Here is a 21518-nt window from a genome sequence, read left to right as displayed (position 1 = left end):
GGGAGTCTGTGTGTCAGACAGGGTACTTCTGTGTGTCAGAGTACCAACCTGATAGGTTCAGGTGTCTGTTGGTTAGCCAGAACTGATAGGTTCAGGGTCTGTGCTTTAAGTTAAGGGTTCTGTGTGAACCAAATTGTATGCTTGTATGAGTGAGAATAAGCCACGTTACTTTATGTTATTCACCTGATCGTTTTATTTTCCTGTGTGTATTTAAATAAACCTTATTCTTTTTATTGTTTGAAAAATCCATCCCTGGTCTGTGTGACTTCTTAAAGGGAATGGTTGGTGGCAGCTTAGTGTAACTGTGTGACAGATCCCAGTAGGTCTGGGTTTGTCACACAGGAGAACTCAGCTGTTTAGGTATCTGGCTGCTGAGCCAGAGGTTAGGAGTTCAGTTCCCCACTATGCCTCTCTGATAGGGATTGGACTTGATGATGCGTAGGAACCCTTCCAACTCTGCAATTCTAAGATTATACCTGTGATATTGGCCTGAAGTACATAAACGTACCTTTCCACACAAAGGCCAAAATCCTACTGTGCATCCATGTGCAACTCAGGGTTATACACATAGTAGTTAGTTGTGTGAGCCCAGAGGCAGAAATGCTGTCCCTGAAGCACTTCTGCTGGCATGTTGTATAGTTGATTATGCCAGGGATGTTAAACCTATTGTGTGATTGAAGGGGCACACATTGTAATGCCCAACACGTTTACGCTGGAGTAACTTTACATTATGCTGGCATGGATGTTGGCCAGCATGTAAACTTCTACACAATTCAGGCTCAAATTTTTAGAAATTCTACTCAGTATTTCAAGGTAGTGGTGAGCAGAAAGTAGATCAGGGTCTAACAGTAGACCTCTCGGCCAGTTACATTAAATTGCAGAGAATTTCTTAGTTCTCAGTTTTTCACCAGGAGTCAGGCACTTTTTGTAAATGTGTGGACAGAATATTAGCTCAGTTCTGGTACAAAAACAAATTCCTGGACTCAGCACATGTTCCAAAGTACAGTGTGCCTCGCTTAACGGGCGCCCTGTTTAACGATGAAATCACATAGCAATGAAGATTTTGCGATTGCAAAAGTGATCGCATTGCGATGTTTCGCTTACCGATCATTGCAAAGCGATGATTTTTGACAGCTGATCAGCTGTTCCAAAATGGCCGCCGGGTTTTCTGGGATGGATTCCTCGCTTACCGGGCAGCAAAAATGGCCGCTGTATGGAGGATTTTCGCTTTAAGGTGAGTCTGAAGCCCATAGGAACGCATTGAAGGGGTTTCAGTGCATTCCTATGGGCTTTTAAATATCGCATAACGACGAAATCGCTTTGCAGCAATTTTTGCTGCACCGATTATTGTCGCTATGCGAGGCACCACTGTACCTCTTTAATTCTAAAATTATGGTGCTCTCCACCTGACTCCAGATGGTGATACTCAAGGTACTATTAAAAACCCATGTTTTATAGCTTGGGAGATATGACTCTCAGCAATGTGACCTCAAAAGTTCAAACTCACCTGAGTTTATTTCACAGTACACAGGAAATCTATAATACTACCTTGCAAGGCAGAGAAGTTGGGCCTTGCGATTGACTGTCTCACTGTTTTGGGAGTATAGTCACGCATGTCCCATAAGGTATACATCTGGCCTTAGATAAACAGGTGAAGTAACAGGAGTTTCAGACCACTGATGGAAAGAGTACTGGTTTGGAACCATTACAATTCTTAATAAATTACTAGTTCTTTTTAAATACAACAAATTAATGTTCAGTATTGCCACAGGGATAAGCACTATATGGATTTGTTTTGCTCTCCACAGGTTCTGAAGTTGGCTCCAAATGATGGCTTTGCTAAAGTGCATTATGGCTTCATTCTGAAGGCAGAGAACAAGATTGAAGAAAGCATTCCCTATCTGAAAGTAACATTTACATTATAATCTTGCTATTTTTGTTCTTTTGAAAAGCACAGTACATGGGGGTGGAATGCAGAATCAATGTTGTATCAATTTTACTTTAGAAATTTATTAAAACAGTGTTAATCTATATTCCTGTATAAATATCAAACTCTTTTTTCCAGTTTAGGATATGTGGTTAATTATTTATCACTGAAACAGAAGGGATTATAGGTAGCTGACTGTAACTCACTACACTTTCATTCAGCATTCATTCATTCATCTTCTTTTCTTATAGAAGACACTGGAAGTACATGGTAAAGTGAGGAACAGCTTGTGGACAGCATAGTAAATCAGGGAGCAACAGGATAATTGACTTACTGATTTTAAGCATCTGTTGGTGTTTGCTGTGTGATTACTTCTACCTGCAGCAAGAATGACCAAATAAATCACAGCGCTTAGCACATCATGGATTGGACAGGGTGCACCAACAGGCTGCTTGTAACTGGTAAGCCAGAGTTCCCTAGATTATCATGCCATTCAGATCCACCCATCCTGGCTGGAAAAAGGAGCAGTAAGAGTATATTTAGAAGTAGGCCATACTATAATAATAATAATTAAGGTAAGTGTGAATTCTTTTTAGAAAGGGCTATATCATCACAATTATTCTGTATATTAATAGTGAAGCTATTCTCTGAATGTTGATAATCAAAACAATATCAGCTATAGACAGGAGGGAAGTGTGAGCAGGTGACCAAAGACTGGCAGAAATACCCCAACTCAGAAAGGAAGAAGGAACCTAAGGCAAGGAGGCTTCAAATAGTCTGTGAAGACGAATAATTCTGACTGACTTTGGGTTGGAAAATAGAAAAATAGGGCATAGGGTGGGTGGGATGGCATGATAATCCAGGGAACCATACCATTCTAGAGAAGAATATGGCTGGTTAGCAAAACGATTTTTAGCAGTTGCCACTTGTTATTAACAGTAGAGATGCGGGTATTTGATTGGTGGAAATAATGAGGGTTATTCTGCTGCTGATGCGAGCTCCTGGCAGGAGACGGGATGACAAGCCTCTCTGCCAGGTCTCAGAGTGGCTAATCCATTGCAGACAATGGCACGATAGGAAGGCTCTGTCGAGCTCATGTCAGTGGTGGAATGGTGAGTGGACAGTCCACCCCCATGGGGCCAGACCCTTGTCATTTCCACGAATACCCCATCTCTAATTAACAGTAATTACACTCATTCATGTGGAATGAATTTATAAGCTATCTTTAAAAACTAAGGGCTTGTCCAAAGAGAACATTTCTTCCTCTATCACATATTTGCAGCAGTTGGTGCTTCTTGGTCCTTCTTGTTGATGAATGAGTACATATCTTATCTGGGTTTCTGTCCACACTTACTTCCAGAACTCCGACAGTCTTGTGTTTAAGAAATCAGCATATTTTACAGAAATGATTCAAAAATATTTTTAAAAGCTTGAATAAACACTTCAAAAAGATTTTTTTTTGTTCTAGAATTTTAGAAGTAGATTAGCAGTAACATTGGAAGCTTCCAGACTGACATCTTGATAGCAGACATCTCCTGCTAATCTACTTTGAAGACCCACTGTCTTTTGAAACAACTCTTTCAATATTGTTTAGGAAGCCTTTAAAAGTTATCTTCTCTGCTGGATTTTGGATTTCTTGTTGTTTTAAATTAGCACTAACTTCAGTTCTTTTTTCCTGAGATGTAATTTGTCCCTGATTCGAAATGAAACAAAAAAACAAACATGTACAGGAGGTGGTTTTTATGAAGATCCATACTTTTGTCATTTTTTGTCAATGTTTGATTTAACACTTGCGCCATCTGGAAATTGGGATAAATACTGGTTCATCACTGCATGGTACAGTGCTTATAGGGAACAAATGCTTCATCTCGCTGAGCTCTACACGAGGTGTAAGTTTATACAGCTGACTTAATGGTTTTCTTTCTTCTAGGAGGGTCTAGAATCAGGAGATTCTGGCACCGATGATGGACGTTTTTACTTTCATTTGGGTGATGCCATGCAGCGAGTTGGAAACAGTGAGGTAGAGTGTATCAGAGATGCATTGAATTTAATCTGAAATGACAAAGGGGGGATCTGAGTTGGGGGTTTGGCACAAATGGTTCCTGAATTAAGAACATGTACAGGACTGGAAAGAGGCAAAGTACAAATAGATTTATGGACGCCAAAAGGAAATGAGGAAGCAAGAGATTCAAAGGCTTATCTGCAAATGAGCAGAAATGGGTAGATAATCGAAGTAGGTCATAGACAGAACATTTCTCACTTATCAACTCTGCCCTGCCCTTGGCCACATATGCTTTCTGCAATGGCAACTGTTTGAGAGGGAATGAGGTCAGGCATACAAGGAAGGCCTTGCCTGAGGAAGCTACGAAGCAATAGATAGAATGGTGGTAGGATCCTAGAAACAGAAGCTCCTGGATAGACAACACTGATGGCATTTTCAGTAGAAGAGAGTCTATTGCCTGTTTTAGCATCTAATGATTGATTTTTTCAAACCACTCCCTCCAAAACAAGTGCAAATGGTGGAGAGGGCTGCCACTGGTAACATACTAAGGTTATAGGAGGGGCATCTAATTTCTATGTTTTCCAAGAAAAGATGCCCTTCTCTTTACTACCTGGTTCAACAACTACATAAACCATTCCTCTAGGGCCAGAGGTCCAAGGGCTGCGCCCACCTGTCTCTAGACATTGAAGGTCTGGACCTGTTCGTATGACCTTTCCAACCCCCAGAATATTTTTCTTTAAAAAATGTTTCTTTAAACTGAAAAACTTTAATGCCCTCTAGTGGCCCATAACAATGTTTTGCTTTTTTTAAAAAAAATCTAGGAGTGGGATTCATTCATTCATTCATTCATTCATTCATTCATTCATTCATTCATTCATTCAGGACTCCAAATACCATAATCCTTTGTTCTGGGAGTTCTACCTACTTTTCAGGGACTATGCAAAGACACCTGGGAGAAAGGCCTAAATTAGAAAGCTTTGAGGCTTAGTTTGCCCAAATTCTGCTGAAGCTTCCTTCTCAAAGAAAGCTCCTAGTTAGCACTGGAGCAAGAACAGGAAGCTGTCATGAAATGAATAAATGGGTTTATTTATTCATAGTTAGCGGATAAAGTTTGTGTGAGCAAAAATTGGTTTCATGAAAAATGAACAGTGAAACATAGTGTTGAACTTGTCATTCTGAGACCTGTTTTTGAGTTAGAGAATGTAGCTGGAAATGCTGAAATTCAAGATTTAATGAAGGCAGGAAGTCGATACATAAACATCTGTAATCACCCTTACTGATGGTGCACATTCATCACCTACGGCTACAGTTAAGACTAAGAGTTTTTGGCACACAAGCAGTTCTATAAAGAGCACTATTACATAGCTAGTTTGACTTTAAAATAAAATGCACTGAATTACTTTTAAATGCTCTCTTACCTACATGCCATTGGGAAAATGCCATAAATATGGCAGGATGCAATTAAAAACTGGGCATTGGCATACAGAGGGCTCATCTGCCTGGTGGCAGGATGTCTGGTAAGACTTTTCTTGGCCTTTCACCACTCCTCAGCAGAGAGCATTGGAACAGATTGAGCCACTTCACTCAGCATTTCATTGCTACCTTGCTGTTAAATGCTCAGAAATGGTCCTTTGGCTTCCTGCCAACCTAAATGACTGCTACTCGTTATTCCTACCTTAAATCCAACATCATGTTAGCTTTAGCATTAGGGTTTTCTTTTAGTTTCTCTGGCAGCTCTTCACACTTCCCCAAAGCCTTCTCTAAAGATTTCCCCAGCTGTCCAGAGCAAGTTTTCAGGGCACCAGAAGGGTTTGCTAGGTAGGGGATTGCCACTTTCTTGATTCCACTAACAAAGCTGCTCTGTTAGCAGAAATACTGTATGTCTTCGATTCTTGGCTTTTGTTCCCATGTACTATTTGAAAAACAAACTGTTGTAGCTCTTTGGCATCTTGGAACAATGAGCACGAAAGATCCCCTGCTGGAGCCTTTCAGAGCAAAACATTAAAGCTATTTCCCTTCCACGTTCACATTCTACGTTAAAAATCCAGAGAATATCATAACTCATGTTACTACAGGTAGCAGATACCTAAACCACTGAGCTATCCAGTTAGCTTATTCAGCCTAAAAAACAAATTTAGGGTGTACTCTCTATGAAAGGTAACGTACTATACAACAACCACAAGCAAAAGCTCAAACCATATTTTCTCTGCTATCCCATTTATCACCATTGTTGCCCACAGCCTCAGGTTCTTAGTGCCTTCTGCAGCAATTCTTTCTCTTCATAGCTGATTAGAGTTAGTACATGCTAGGCGAACACCCAAGATATGACAAGCATAAAGGAAATATGAATATGAAACTCTCTGCACGTAATTCTCCCTCATTTCTTCATGCACAACATAGCTATCTTTAGAACATGTCTTAGAACGGCAGACCATCCTGTAAACTTGAAAGTGACTTGTGTCACCTTCTTTATGAACTAATCCCTAGTTAGTGTGACATTTGAGAATTAGTGGAGATTTGCTGATATGCATGGAGATCTGCTGTCTTTTGTTTATTTTTGGAAGGTTAGGCAACATATCAAAATGAATTGCTTTGCTGTATGATAAACTGTTGAAAATTAACATAAAATATTATTAAATGTGTGATAGAAACATGTAAGAAAGGGGCAACAAACTCTGTATAAATAAATTGTTAAATCTAATTAACTAATTAAAATCAGATCTGATGAGATGTACCAAATGAAGCACTTATCTCAGAAATGCTCTTGCAAAGGAATTTGCCTCTCCTTACCAGGGCATTTTCCTCCTGCCTTCCTCCCTCTGCTCTACACCCCAAAGTGCTCCTGAGGGCTAAGGAATCCCTAGGTAGTGTATAAAATCTAAGATGGGATGTTGTAGTGGGAGGAAAGAACCAAGGGAAATTGTACAGAGATAGCTTGCACAAAGGGAGGAGAAAATTCATTATACTAGTTTCATTGTGCAAATAATGAATTGAATATAATCCAAAATATCTTTCTTTTGCCTCTGAATACAGAAGCCTTCTGCTGATGTTTTAAATAGGTTTCCCCTCGAGCATTTTCTATAAACAAAAGACTCCATGCAAATGGCTGCAGTGTGGGAATCTATTTAATCCTTGTAGTTTAGTTACAAATCTATTGTAACCCTGTAGCTCATTGGCTAGAATCCTGTTGTGCAACTTTACAGTGTGCAGCTCAGGTGACATCATCAGCTATAGACATTTTAGGGGACTTAAAAGTTTCCTATCTCCCATCCCCACCGGGGTTTGGGGATCTTTAGGGAACCTTTTCATTCTGGGAAGCCTTTGGGAGCTATGGAATCGGTAAGGGAACTCTCTAATGCCTGAAAATCACCACTGTTGGTCCCTGTTTTCTTATCAGTGGTAGCAAAGTATGTGCAGATGATAAATATGAGGACAGCTGATGTAGTTGTTGGGAAATGGTGTACATAGCTGGTGCAGTTTGGGATGAGGTTATAATGCATGTCTTGTTCTGTAAATGATCTGTAAATGATGTCTATGATCTGTTCCAGTTCAGATGACCATTGCTTCCCAATAAATACCAATAAACCTTCAATCACAGGAAGCTGATAAGAAAAGATTACCCTAAGACAGCACATATGTGTGCAAAATGACAGACAAAAGTGATTGCACACTCCCTTATAATTTCAATGCATAACTTTTCAGATCATTCCTGTATTTTTATAATCATACTTTAACTAGATAGGTGAAACGAGGTAGAACACTGCAATTTTAAGGAATACGGAGGGCCAAGAGTGAGATCATATGCCAAAATTAACCAAACAAACACCTTCCTAGTTGGAAAGTGGAATCTAACCCTTCTTGCCTGGCTGTCCCACAGTGATTTCATTTATGGTAGGTTGTTCAAAGACAAGTGTTGGAAGCCACCTTTGAAAGGAAGTAGAGGGCTGAACTTGCATGAAAGGAAAGAAAGCATACTCGTTAGGAATCTGAAACAAAGCTAGGAAACTGTCCCAATGGATTTTTATCCTAGGGATCAATCAGGTTTGCTCCTTCAGGACATCCATTCCACCCACCATGTTAAGGGATGTAAGTGTGAAGGAATCATATGATGGGACAGCTTACACAAAGGAGCTGCTGTGCCATAATAACTTCTTATTTCTGGACCTGGACTAAAGCAGAGATGAGCAACCAGCAGATACGTCAGTACAGCTCCTGACAGCTTCCTCTGCCAGGGACAGATGAATAATACAGTTCTTGCCAAGTATGCACTTTCAGATGCTTTCCTTTCTCAAGCAGAGAGTGATCCACCTCCTTGTCTCCCAAGTCCTGAGTGTTTTGAAAAGCCCTTTGAAACTGTGGGTCCTTTAATGAATAAAGAAACCGTACTGACAATTTGAGAGGTTTCCACAAAGATATTCTCTAGAGATAAAGCAGATGGAATTTTCTGCAGAGGACAACGCAGTCTAACTAGTGTAAGTAAGTAAGTTGTTAACACATTCCAATCTTCCAGGCATACAAATGGTATGAACTTGGACACAAGCGGGGTCATTTTGCATCTGTCTGGCAGCGCTCTCTTTACAATGTCAAGGGCTTAAAGGCTCAGCCGTGGTGGACAGCAAAGGAAACGGGTTACACCGAACTGGTCAAGGTAAGCAGCACTGTTCTCTTTATTATACAGTTGCAAGGCTAAGCAGATTTTCAGGCTATGGTGTTGTGTGTGCATATGTGGGAGTAAGCTCCACTGGACTCAGTGAAACATATTTCTGACTGAGGCTAGGTGATTCTGTCATTTTTTCTGTTTCTATCCTTTTCCCATTTTCTTGATTTTAAAAGAACTAGCTGGGTTAAATAAAATAAAGAAGACAAAAAAGTTGCAGTACCTTAAAGACTAACCGCTGTATTTTAATGTGAGCATTCAAGACAAGTCCACTTCCTCAAACTTGTCCATGAATGCTCACATTAAAATATAGTACTTAGTTTTTAAGGTACCACAAAGGTTTTTGTCTTCTTTATTTTTTTTTCTTTTGTTTTGTCTCATTTTCCACATCCATTTGGAACCTCTTTAGAAAGCCCCATAAAAATTAATACAACTTCTGTGGATACTCCTAACATATGCATTTCAGAAAAAAATTGTCCCTAATTTACTCATGTTTGCAAGTGCCTTAATATGATGCATATTTCTATGTTATTTTCACTAACTAAGCATGGCTGTATATATTTTGTTTGACTTGAGACCTGAATCTTAACACGTGGAGAAGTGTTAATGCCAAAAGACATAGTATTTCTGTTCGTTCTAAAATACTTCCGCACGCAGTTTAACAGATTGCTCTGTGTTCCTTGCTTCTTGGTAAGCATGATCAGACATCAATAGAATTCAAAGCTTTAAAACCTGAGGCTGTCAACTCATCTAGAGTCCACTGTATAAAATACCTTCTGCTCCTTCTGCCAATCACCACAACAATTGGGACAGATAATTGCTCAACCCTAATCCAGACTGTTTTACAGCTATGAACTGGAGGGAATAGATTACAAAGATAACAAACACAAAAAAATACATGCTGTTCATCAGGTGAAGATGGCTGTGATAACTCAGTAATTCACACCAGTTACTGAGAAGCAAGACTTAAATTGCTGAATGTTATAATTCGTGCATAACAATCCAATCCTTCCTTGTGCTCTCATTAACTTTTGACTAGGACATTTAATAGCATAAGGTTGGCAATGTCAGGCCAGCAGAATAAATACAAAAGTCTGACCACTGAATGAATTTATCAGTTTTTGTAGCTTTCCACTTTGACAAGTACAGTGGGGTCTTGACTTGAGAACTTAATCCGTATTGGAAGGCGGTTCTCAAGTCAAAAAGTCTGTAAGTCAAGTCTCCATTGACCTACAGTGCATTGAAAACCAATTAATCCCGTAACAGACCATTTTTGTTCCATTTTGTTTTTTTTCTGGTCTGTAAGTCAAATCTCAGTCTGCAAGTCAAACCTAAATTTTGCGGCCAGAGAAGTCTGTAACTCAAAAAGTCTGTAAGTCAAGCCGTCTGTAAGTCAAGGGTCCACTGTAGATTATTTGTAATCACTACTCTGTGGTTCTTAAAGTACAGTATAGACTCTGTTATTAAAACTTACATTTCAAGTAAATGACAATGCCGCTTTTCAAAATGTCAGTTGATGGGGTTTCTGTTTCTATTTTATCTGTATGAACAATTCATTGCAGAGACATTAGGGACCACTATCTATTTAGTTTGTGTCTTTGCCTGCTTTTACTTAGTATTCTGCATTAATGAAAAATTCATGTCCTCTCTTGCAACAAAATAACACACATTATTTAATTTTGATGCAGCTCTCCAGGCAAATGTTGATTTAAAATGCTCTGAATTTCCCTGAATGGAATATATTCAGTTCTGAGCACTTATAACATTCCTTTATATAGAGGTTTAGTTCCTCACTGTTTCTGGAGGAATTGTTCAGCTTTCCTGTTAGAAAATTCTGCTGAATATAGTGGGGCTTAGGCTGAGATCACACCATTGAATGTTACTGTGAGCTTCTTAAATCCTTTCTGTGGTCCATGTGGGAGGGAGGGTTGATGGATGGAACCCAGACACATAGGAGAGATTTTTTTTTTCCTGCTACTGTTTAGCCCAGAGCAGGCAGGGCTTGTTGTACTGAAATGCCCCATAGAAAACAAAAAGCAAAGTGTTCTGCTCATATACCACTCCATAGTGCTCGGAGCACTCTCTCATAGAAGAGAATAATGCAGATCTCTTGTAAGGAGCAAGAATGGTAGTCTCTGATTTCTAAGACATATTTGATCACATATTGGGCTCTCTCTCTCTCTCTCTCTCTCTCTCTCTCTGTATGTGTGTGTGTGTGTGTGTGAGAGAGAGAGAGAGAGACACCTGTGTGGCAAAGTAGAAATGGCCACATTCAAAAACCACTTGAAAGAGTCAGAAGTGTAGCCATGGAGGAACTGGGATGTACAGTATTTATTTCCTAGTCCTTTGATAAAAACTGTAGTGGAGAAGATGCAAAACATAATCCACCTCAAAGTCATTGCAGGGGCAGCATCTTATATTCTTTGGGATATTACTGTGTCTGCCATCTAATAAACTAGAAGGGAGGACATTAAACCGTGCCAAAGAAAAAGCCTTCCTATATTTAGGAACAATTAACTATTAAATAAAATAACCTGCATATGTCCTGCAGCCTCCTTTTAAAAATTGATTTTGCTCCCTTTAAGCTCATGGACTTGATAAATTATTTGAAAAGACTGTTCCACCCACAGCTATCAGCTGAAGTGATTCATAAGAATCATACATAATTTTGAAGGTCAGGGAGTTAGGAATAAACATAATGGCACCCAAAAGGGATCAAATAAATTCATGCTAAACATTTTAAAGAGACTAGTCTTCAAATTCAGAGGATCTCCAGTAACATCCTATGAACCACAAATAATGCCCTGGGGGGGGGGGGAGCAAATTCTTTCAGTAGGGAAATCAGTGCTTGAAAGAGAGTCTGAAAAAAAAATCAGCTTTAAAAATCAAAATAGCTGCTGGAAGAAATTTGTCAGCATTCACAAAACGGATTAATGCTTCCAATCTTACAGCCACATTAATCTTGGTATATTTTTCTTGTACCCTTCAGCCTACAGGTCCATGGAACCACACACCCACATATTTACATGAATTATCTTGTTCATCTATGCTTATATCCCAAGAAAATCTAGGTTCTCTCACACAGAAAAAAAACACCAATGTTATCCTTTTGGTATAGTTGTGAAAAGGTTATTCTCACAGTAACAGCACCTGAAATCTTGTTAATCTTCATATTTAGCCACTCTGACTTCTGCATTTTCACTTGCTTATACTGTACATAAAAACAATATGATTCTGGCTCACATTTGTAGCCGAGCTTCAGCAGGTAGGAGCCAAGACAGCCTGCCCTCATATTTGTAAGTATCCTTTCATGTGGATATACACAAAAAGGGGGAAGTGGGGGGGATTAAATAATGCTTTTATTAAACATTCAAGAGAACTGGACAACCATTTGTCAGATCTGCTTTGACTTGGATTCCTGCATAGAGCACGGGGCTGGACTTGATGGCCTTATAGGTCCCATCCAACTCAATTATTTTATTATGATATTAATGATAGGATAGGATACAATATCATGATATGATGTCACATCAGAGATTTATGACTTTTGATTTGACACAGTGACGGCTTGTTATTTAGTAGTGTCCGACTCTTTGTGACCCCATGGACTAGAACACACCAGGCCCTCCTGTCTTCCACTGCCTCCCGGAGATTGGTCAAATTCATTCTGGTAGCTTCAATGACACTGTCCAGCCATCTTGTCCTCTGTTGTCCCCTTCTCCTCTTGCCTCCACACTTTCCTAACATCAGGGTCTTTTCCAGGGAATCGTCTCTTCTCATGAGATGGCCAAAGTATTGGAGCCTCAGCTTCAGGATCTGTCCTTCCAGTGAACACTCAGGGTTGATTTCCTTCAAAATGGATAGGTTTGTTCTCCTTGCAGTCCAGGGGACTCTCAAGAGCCTCGTCCAGCACCACAATTCAAAAGCATCAATTCTTCGGCGGTCAGCCTTCCTTATGATCCAGCTCTCACTTCCATACATCACTACTGGAAAAACCATAGCTTTGACCATGCAGACCTTTGTCGGCAAGGTGATGTCTCTGCTTTTTAAAATGCTGTCTAGGTTTGTCATCGCTTTCCTTCAAAGAAGCAGGCTTTTTTTTATTTCGTGGCTGCTATCACCATCTGCAGTGATCATGGAACCCAGGAAGGTAAAATCTGTCACTGCCTCCATATCTTTCCCTTCTATTTGCCAGGAGGTGATGGGACCCATGGCCATGATCTTAGGGGGTTTTTGTGTGTGTGTGTGTTTTTTTTATGTTGAGCTTCAGACCGTCTTTTGCACTCTCCTCTTTCACCCTCATTACGAAGTTCTTTAATTCCTCACTTTCTGCCATCAGAGTGGTATTTTTCTTTCAATGGCAACAAAGGAGATTTTTTTAAATAATTGTTTTCATGTGCTCTATTTTTAAGTAGAAAACACAAAAGACACAAACTCCCCCTCCCAATTTACATATGCACTCATGGCAATATAATTAGTCTAGTTAATATTTGCCAACTACAAAAAAGATAAACTTAAATGACGTTCATGAAACATAATGCTGAAGCAATGCAGTGATATAGTACTATAGGATGTCATATACCTAGTGCTCCTGGCAACTGGTTTTATCCTTGCTGCTTTGTATTCACAACAGCAAGTGCCTTTGCTGATTCAGACATATTTTTTGTTTTAATCGGTGTTATACTTTGCATGCCTAAGGTGGCTGACACAATTTGAAACTTTGCCAAAGGAATTAAAAGTGTACCTTGTGCTGATGTTTGAGAAATATGTTTATAGCCTTCAAATTTTCAGCGTTAGTGCTCCATAAAATTATTTCAATATTGGGAAAAAGCTAATTCTAATAATGAGATTTTTGAAGGGATGTGGTGGCGCTGTGGGCTAAACCGCAGAAGCCTGTGCTGCAGGGTCAGAAGACCAAGCAGTCATAAGATCGAATCCACGTGACGGAGTGAGCTCCCGTCGCTTGTCCCAGTTCCCGCCAGCCTAGCGGTTCAAAAGCATGCAAATGCGAGTAGATTAATAGGGACCACCTTGGTGGGAAGGTAACAGCGTTCCGTGTCTAAGTCGCACTGGCCATGTGACCACGGAAGATTGTCTTCGGACAAACGCTGGCTCTATGGCTTGGAAACGGGGATGAGCACCGCCCCCTAGAGTCGAACACGACTGGACAAAAATTGTCAAGGGGAACCTTTACCTTTACCTAATAATGAGAGTGCCATACCATTCTCAGGAGAGTGGCAACAAGCTTATAAATACAGCTGTTTCATCAGTTTCAAAGCATTTGTGCTTCTACTCTTGTTATTTTTAATGGTGAGAAATCTGGACACGTTCCTGCTTCATAGACTACAAATTTGTGAATGGCTCTTCGCAGTTTGTTGAGGGGGGAAACTTAACCAACTCAGTTTGGCAAAATTAAAACTTCATGCTCTTAATTACATAAAGTATAACATGCCACGTGTTTAATTTTGTTGTATTCAGCATTGAACCCAGTCTAGAGACTGGTGCTAAAAGAAATTAAACCATGATCCTAGCCTGTTATTTACTAGAGAAAAATCAAGCACACATAAAAATTATCCGTGTTTAAAATTATATATGGTTTGACCCTTTGTTATACTGTAGCTACTTTAGGTAAGGAAGACAGGATGTTTTCATTTAGATATAAAACAGTTCCAAAGCTATTTCTCATGTGGGTGAATTCATCCTCCCCTCCTTTCTTATTTTGGGATCATTTGCCACTTATAAGATGAACACTTTTATATGATAAGGGGGTTTCAAGTGTGCCAGGGAATCAGACCACAATGCTGTCGGGTTGTTACACTCGGTTATGAGTCTAGAGTGCTAACAGGGTGACCAAAGGCAAAGTAATCAAAGCTGAGACATCAGATTAAGAGGCATTCATCCTCTGCAGAAATTAACGGTTATATTAGCAGAGGAGAATTGATGGGGTGGAGAAATTTGTAAAGGGCAGCTGCTAGGCAGCAGCACAAATGGAAACTGACACTGACAGAGGATCTTTCACAGACAACACCAGAGACACTCAAGCTAGTTCTATTGAGCAGAAACAGGCAATGGGAAGCCACTTCCAAATGCTTTATACCTCAAAAACCATTCAATGAGAAAATCCAAAATGAAACAAAATGTTGTGCTAGAAAATCACACACACATACACACACACACACACATGGGTCAAAAGGCACTCAGTCATCTAATGAAGAAGAGCAAAGAATGTATGCAAAGAAAAGTGTTGCTAATGAATCAACTAGATTAAAGCTGAAAGGACATTGGTTGCTGATGTACATAGAGACAAAAGCAAAGTCCAGTGCTGCACAATGCAGATATTTAGAACATGGAATGTATAAAGTATAAATCAACATGACCTCAAAATCGTAACATAGAAATGTAGTTTTTAAACACCGTATTACAGTACTTGATGTGGGTGAAGTAAAGTGGAGTAGTTATGAAGTGTTCTCTGATTGAGAACAGGACCTTCTGGAAATGACCAACTCTGAAGAAATGTGAGGCAAACCATAGCAGAAATAGGGCTATAATGGAAAGACTCGTCGTTTAGTCGTTTAGTCTGGAGCCTCAGTCTTCTTTATGGTCCAGCTCTCACTTCCATACATCGCTATTGGAAAAACCATAGCTTTGACTATGCAAACCTTTGTCGGCAAGGTGATGTCTTTGCTTTTAAAGATGTTGTCTAGGTTTTTCATCACGTTCCTCCCAAGAAGCAGCTGTATTTTAATTTCGTGGTTGCTGTCATCATATGCGGTGATCATGAAGCCCAAGAAAGTAAAATCTGTCACTGCCTCCATATCTTCCCCTTGTATTTGCCAGGAGGTGATGGGACCAGTGGCCATGATCTTAGTTTTGTTGATGTTGGTGCTCTCCTCTTTTTTCCATATGCAGTTCTAACTGTTGCTTCCTGTCCCACATATAGATTTCTCAGGAGATAGATAAGGTGGTCAGGCACTCCCATTTCTTTAAGAACTTGCCATAATTTGCTGGCAAAGGCTTTTGCGTAGTCAATGAAGCAGAAGTAGATGTTTTTCTGGAACTCTCTGGCTTTCTCCATAATCTAGCGCATGTTAGCAATTTGTTCCCTAGTTCCTCTGCCCCTTCGAAATCCAGCTTGTACTTTTGGGAGTTCTCGGTCCACATACTGCTGAAGCCTACCTTGGAGGATTTTGAGCACAACCTTGCTTGCGTGTGAAATGAGTGAAATTGTACAGTACTTGGAGCATTCTTTGGCACTGCCCTTCTTTGGTATTTTCTAATCCTCTTGCCACTGCTGAGTTTTCCATACTTGCTGGCATATTGAGTGTAGCACCTTAAAAGCATTGTCTTTTAAGATTTTAAATAGTTTGATTGGAATGCCATCACCTCCACTGGCCTTGTTGTTAGCCAGGCTTTCTAAGGCCCACTTCACTCTCCAGGATGTCTGGCTCAAGGTAGCAACCACACTATCTGTGTTGTCCGGGACATCCAGATATTTCTGGTATAATTCCTCTGTATATTCTTGCCACCTCTTCTGTGAGGTCCCTCCTATTTTTGTCCTTTATCATGTTCATCTTTGCACAAAATGTTCCTTTAATATCTCCAATTTTCTTGAGCAGATCTCTGGCTTTTCCCTTTCTATTATTTTCCTGTAATTCTTTGCACTGTTCATTTAAGATGGCCCTCTTGTCTCTCCTTGCTATTCTTTGGAAGTCTGCATTCAGTTTTCTGTAGCTTTGCCTATCTCCCTTGCATTTTGTTTCCCTTCTCTTCTCTGATATTTGTAAAGCCTTGTTGGACAGCCACTTTGCTTTCTTCCATTTCCTTTTCTTTGGGATGGTTTTTGTTGCTGCCTCCTGTACAATGTTACGGGCCTCCATCCAAAGTTCTTCAGGCACTCTGTTCACCAAATCTAGTTCCTTAAATCTAGATTCCTTAAATCACTTCCACTGTGTACTCATAAGGGTTTTGGTTTAGATTATACCTGACTATCCCAGTGGTTTTTCCTACTTTCTTTAGTTTAAGCTTGGGTTTTTCTATAAGAATTATAGGTGACTGGAATGCAAAAGTAGGAAATAAAACATATCCAAACAAGAAGAACCAGTCCTCATCCCACAACAGGGAAGAACTGAACAGCGCAAATACTGCATTTAACCCAATTAGCTGAGGGCAACTTTCAAACTAGGAAGGTCACAGGAATTGCTTTTGTCAACCTTTCGGCTGGCTGTAATGCTGTTCAGTATCAAGCATTACTGCAGAAATTATATAATCTAAACAAGGCTTATAAAATAGCTGTTACATACAGCACTGATGGTACCTGTCTGTCATGGGTTTGGAGGGAAAGTTCCATCCTATGGGGAGTGGAAGGCGGGACATCAGGGGGAGGTGCTGTACTGTATATATATGTGGAGCTTGTGTGGAGTTGAGGAGTGGGAGTCTGTGTGTCAGACTGAGTACAACTGTGTGTCAGTTGGTACATACCTGATAGGTTCAGGTTTCTTTATAGGTAGCCAGAACTGATAGGTTCAGGGTCTGTGCTTTACTTTAAAGTGTTCTGTGTGAAGTAATTTGTTGTATGTATGATTGAGACTAAGCCACGTTACAGTATCTTATTTACTTGATCTTTTTATTTACCCTGTTTGTTATTTAAATAAACCTTGTTCTTTTGTTTGTTAAAAATCCATTCCTGGTCTGTGTGACTTCTTATAGGGAATGGTTGGTGGCAGCATAGTTAAAGTGTGGCATACTCCGGTAGGTCTGGGGTTGTAACATTGATTGGTGTCCAGCGTGTGGGATACGACTGGTCCAGTTGTCCAGTGGTCCAGCAAAGCCTTGGCAAGTGTGCCCAGAGCAAGGGGGGTCTAGTCAGGGACAATCTGAGAGCGCGTAGGTAATCTTCTAGGCTTACCTCACGGGGAGGTACGCTAGTGGAAGAACGTGTGACCTCAGATTGGTGGGACTAGATTAGGGAGCTCTGAGGCAACCTGTTTTGGCGGGAAAAGGCTGAGGCAAAGCTGAGGGAAGTAGCAGTGATCTAGCTTGTCTGCTGAGAGGCCTAGCAGAGGGGGGTGGACTCTGGCTGGCAACAGTTGCAAGTTAGTGCTGAAGAACAGCAGCAATCTATAGAAGGCTGTTCCTGAGGCAAAAGGAAAAAAGTCGTCGCTTTATTTTGAGGCTTGACTTTTGAAGGCAGCCTGTTCTGGGGGGGGATTATGCCCTTGACTCGAAGCCAAATGGCAGAAATGGGGGAAGTAAGAGATCCAGAGGTAGACCAAGGTTCTGAGGAGGAATTTGGCTCAGTGCAGGAGGAGAACACGGGAGAACAGACCTCAGAACTCAGAAAAATGCGCCTAGCCCAACAGCATGAACTGAGGGTGAGGGAGATGGAGGAAAGGGAAAGAGAGAAACAAAGACGATTTGAAATGGAATTGGAGAGAGAGAAAATGGCGTTTGAGCTGAAGAAGCTGGAGATAATGAATAGAAATAGTAATAACAATAATAATGAGGGGAACCCAGGGAATGGGGAAGGCGGCCTGTCTAAAACTGACCTGAAAAAATTCCCTGTGTACCACAAGGGAGATTGCCCTGAGGTGTTCTTTTCCCTCGTGGAAAGAGCGTTTGTGGACTTCTCAGTAAGGGAAACTGAGAAGATGACCATTATGCAATCTTTAATCAGTGGCAGCCTGGCAGAAGTCTATGCAGAGATGCCAGTGGAACTGTTGAAAGACTTCGCGGAGTTTAAAAAACTGGTGTTTGCTAGACATGGGATAAATGCTGAACAGCTGAGGCAAAGATTCAGGTCACTCACAAAGAAACCAGAGCAGACTTTTACCCAAGTGGGGGCCCAACTGGTGAGGTTGCTAGAGAAATGGCTGGCTCAGGAGGGGACAGAGACCTTCCAGCAGCTCAAAGACCTGATAGCGCTGGAACAGTTTTATTCAGTCCTGCATGGGGAACTGAAGTTCCAGGTGAGGGAGAGGAAACCGAAATCTGTGACAGAGGCGGCAGAGATCGCAGATTTTATTTACCAAATAAGAAAGCCCTTAGGTGCTGAGGGGAAATCTGTAGGTAAACCCAAAGAAACCTACAGCAAGTACTCTCAGGGACCAGGGAAAAACCAGCAAGGGGGAGGGGCCCATGTTGAAGGGAAGCCCTCAGACATGAAACCACAAAGACCTCAGATTTTGGAGGGAAAACCAAAACCAGATGAGAAAGACTCAAAATACAGCAGAAAATGTTATTTCTGTCAAGGAAAGGGCCATCTAATCTCAGAGTGTGAGAAATTAAAGCAGCTAAAGGGAAATTTGCCTCATGATTTGAGTGGAACCAAGCCAAAAGCTGTGTTCTGTGTCCAGACAGAGCAAAGCTCCTTGCCACTGAGGGAGCCTGTTGCCATGGCTACTCAATCTGGAACAGTTACATCTGCTGATCAGGCTGAGGAAAATGGTCCTCTTGTGGAGGTCAAGCGCTGCTTACTGGTTAGGACAGATTCGCAATTGTTTGAGACCGCAGGGGTGGACGTAGGAATACTTGACCATCAGTATAAGGGGCTAAGGGATACTTGTTCCCAGGTGACCCTGTGCCATCCAGACATTATTCCTGGGAAGTATATAATCCCAAATGAGAGCTTAAAGGTGGCAGGGATTGAGGGGCAGGTGATCTCACTGCCAGTAGCTGAGGTACCTGTGAGCTTTCAAGGCTGGAGGGGAGTTTGGCGGCTAGCGATTTCATCGACTCTGCCAGCAGCCGTGCTTGTGGGAAATGACCTGGCTGAACATGTGAAACGGGTGCTAGTGATTACACGCTCACAAGCTACCACGGGGACAGTTCAGGGGGGTATTGAAGAGCCCAAGGCTGAAGCAGATGAGGGTAGTTCCGAAGCTGTGGCAGAAACCTTAACCACAGACAGCAAATTTGGCCAAGAGCAAAAGGCGGACGCCACTCTCCAAAAGTGTTTTGAACAGGTGACAGACACCCAGCTAACACCTGAAACCACAGCGAGATTTCGTGAGAAAAAGGGAATTTTATATAGAGAGACCCTGATGAATATCTCAAAAGGGGGAGATGGGATCAGAAGTCAGCTAGTGGTACCTGAAAAGTATCGCCCCATGATCTTACAAAGGGGGCACTCTGACATGTTTGCTGCGCACTTAGGGGTGAACAAAACACAGCAGAGAATCACACAAAACTTTTACTGGCCTGAAATAGGGAAGCAGATCAAGGAGTTCTGTAAACAATGTGATGTGTGTCAGAGGCAGGGGAATAACCGTGACAGGACCAAAGCGAAGTTGTGCCCTTTGCCTGTGATTGACACACCGTTCAAATGTATAGGAGTGGATATTGTGGGACCTTTGCCCAAGGCCACAAAGAGGGGGAACCGGTTCATTCTCACCATTGTGGACCATGCCACGAGGTACCCCGAAGCCATTCCCTTGACTAACATCGAAACTAACACAGTGGCAGATGCCTTGGTGGGGTATATGTCCAGGATGGGATTTGCCTCAGAAATAATCACAGATTTGGGCACATCGTTTACATCAAAGCTCATGAAACGGTTATGGCAAATCTGTGGAATTAAACACAAGGAAACCACTGCCTATCACCCTGAAAGTAATGGGTTAACGGAGAAGTTCAATGGGACTCTGATGCGCATGATTAGGGCTTACTTGGCAGAGAATCCAAACAATTGGGACCAGAAGCTGCAATCCCTTTTGTTTGCTTATCGATCAGTGCCACAAGCCAGTACCGGGTTCAGTCCGTTTGAACTTTTGTTTGGGAGAAGGGTGAAGGGGCCACTTGATTTAATCAAGCAAAATTGGGAACAGATCACCCAGGGAGACCCACAAGATGTTGTGACATATATAGACTCTTTAATGAATGACCTAAAGAGAAACCTAGAGCTAGCAGCAGAAAACCTGCAAGCTCAGAAGGTCAGAAAGAAAACCTGGTATAACCAGAAAGCCAGGGAGAGGCACTTTAACCCAGGGGAGGAAGTGCTTTGGCCTAGGCCCTGCAAAGAGAACAAACTGCAGCTGGGTAGCCCAGAAATAAAATACTTGGGTCACATAGTAGGGGGAGGAGTGATAAAACCCCTAGAGGCCAAGATAGAAGCCGTTCGTGATTGGCCCAGACCCCGCACCAAGAAAAAAGTCAAATCATTTCTTGGGTTGGTGGGCTACTACAGAAAGTTCATTCCGAGGTTTAGCGAGATGGCGACTCCGCTGACCGATCTGACGCGGAAGAAGACTGATGACCGCATCCCGTGGACCAGCGACTGTGAGGAGGCGTTCCGGAGGTTGAAGGAAGCGCTCATCAATTATCCAGTGCTGCGTGCTCCAGACTTCGACCGGGAGTTCATCATCTACACCGATGCGTCTAACAGCGGGGTAGGAGCAGTTCTTTGTCAGGAGGATGAAAATGGTGACCAGCATCCAGTGTCCTACCTGAGTAGGAAACTCCAGAAAGGTGAGAGACATTTGGCAACCGTGGAAAAGGAGTGCCTGGCCATAGTATACGCGATTCAGAAGGCCAAGCCTTACATCTGGGGAAGACATTTTATTCTGTGCACTGACCACTCACCACTGCAGTGGTTAAAGACAATGAAAACCCATAATAGTAAACTTATGAGGTGGGCTTTAAACCTGCAAGATTATGACTTTGAAGTGAAGGTGGTCAGAGGGTCAATGAACTGTGTTGCTGACGCTTTGTCAAGAAGACCCGAAGAGTGAAGACGGCGAAGAAATATGGACTATGTATATTTTGGTGACCAAAAGTTAATTGTACCTGTTTATTGATCAGTCTTGGTTTGTATTAATAAAGGTGACTTAATGTATTGTAAATGTTAATGTTTAAATGCCTAATTGATATGTTTAACCTAGAGTGTAAGTATGGGATTGTATGTTATTGTATAACTGTTATGTGTTTTGATCCTGGTT

General features: G+C 41.4%; 1 protein-coding gene across 18 annotated transcripts in view; it reads left to right on the top strand.

Annotated features, from left to right (window-relative positions):
- The window catches only part of ASPH (aspartate beta-hydroxylase), a 183782-nt gene that overhangs the window by 139799 nt on the left and 22465 nt on the right, over positions 1 to 21518 (top strand). For all 18 annotated transcript variants that reach the window (XM_072998981.2, XM_072998979.2, XM_072998975.2 and 15 more), the window contains 3 exons: positions 1809 to 1907; positions 3858 to 3947; positions 8440 to 8577. In XM_072998981.2, coding sequence (XP_072855082.2) covers positions 1809 to 1907; positions 3858 to 3947; positions 8440 to 8577 — 327 coding nt within the window. The remainder of the gene's footprint in view (positions 1 to 1808; positions 1908 to 3857; positions 3948 to 8439; positions 8578 to 21518) is intronic.

The sequence above is a fragment of the Pogona vitticeps genome, chromosome 4 (genome assembly GCF_051106095.1).
Source record: "Pogona vitticeps strain Pit_001003342236 chromosome 4, PviZW2.1, whole genome shotgun sequence".
Taxonomy (NCBI): Eukaryota; Metazoa; Chordata; class Lepidosauria; order Squamata; family Agamidae; genus Pogona; species Pogona vitticeps.
Note: the sequence above shows the minus strand (reverse complement) of the source record. Positions and strands in the feature narration are given on the sequence as shown.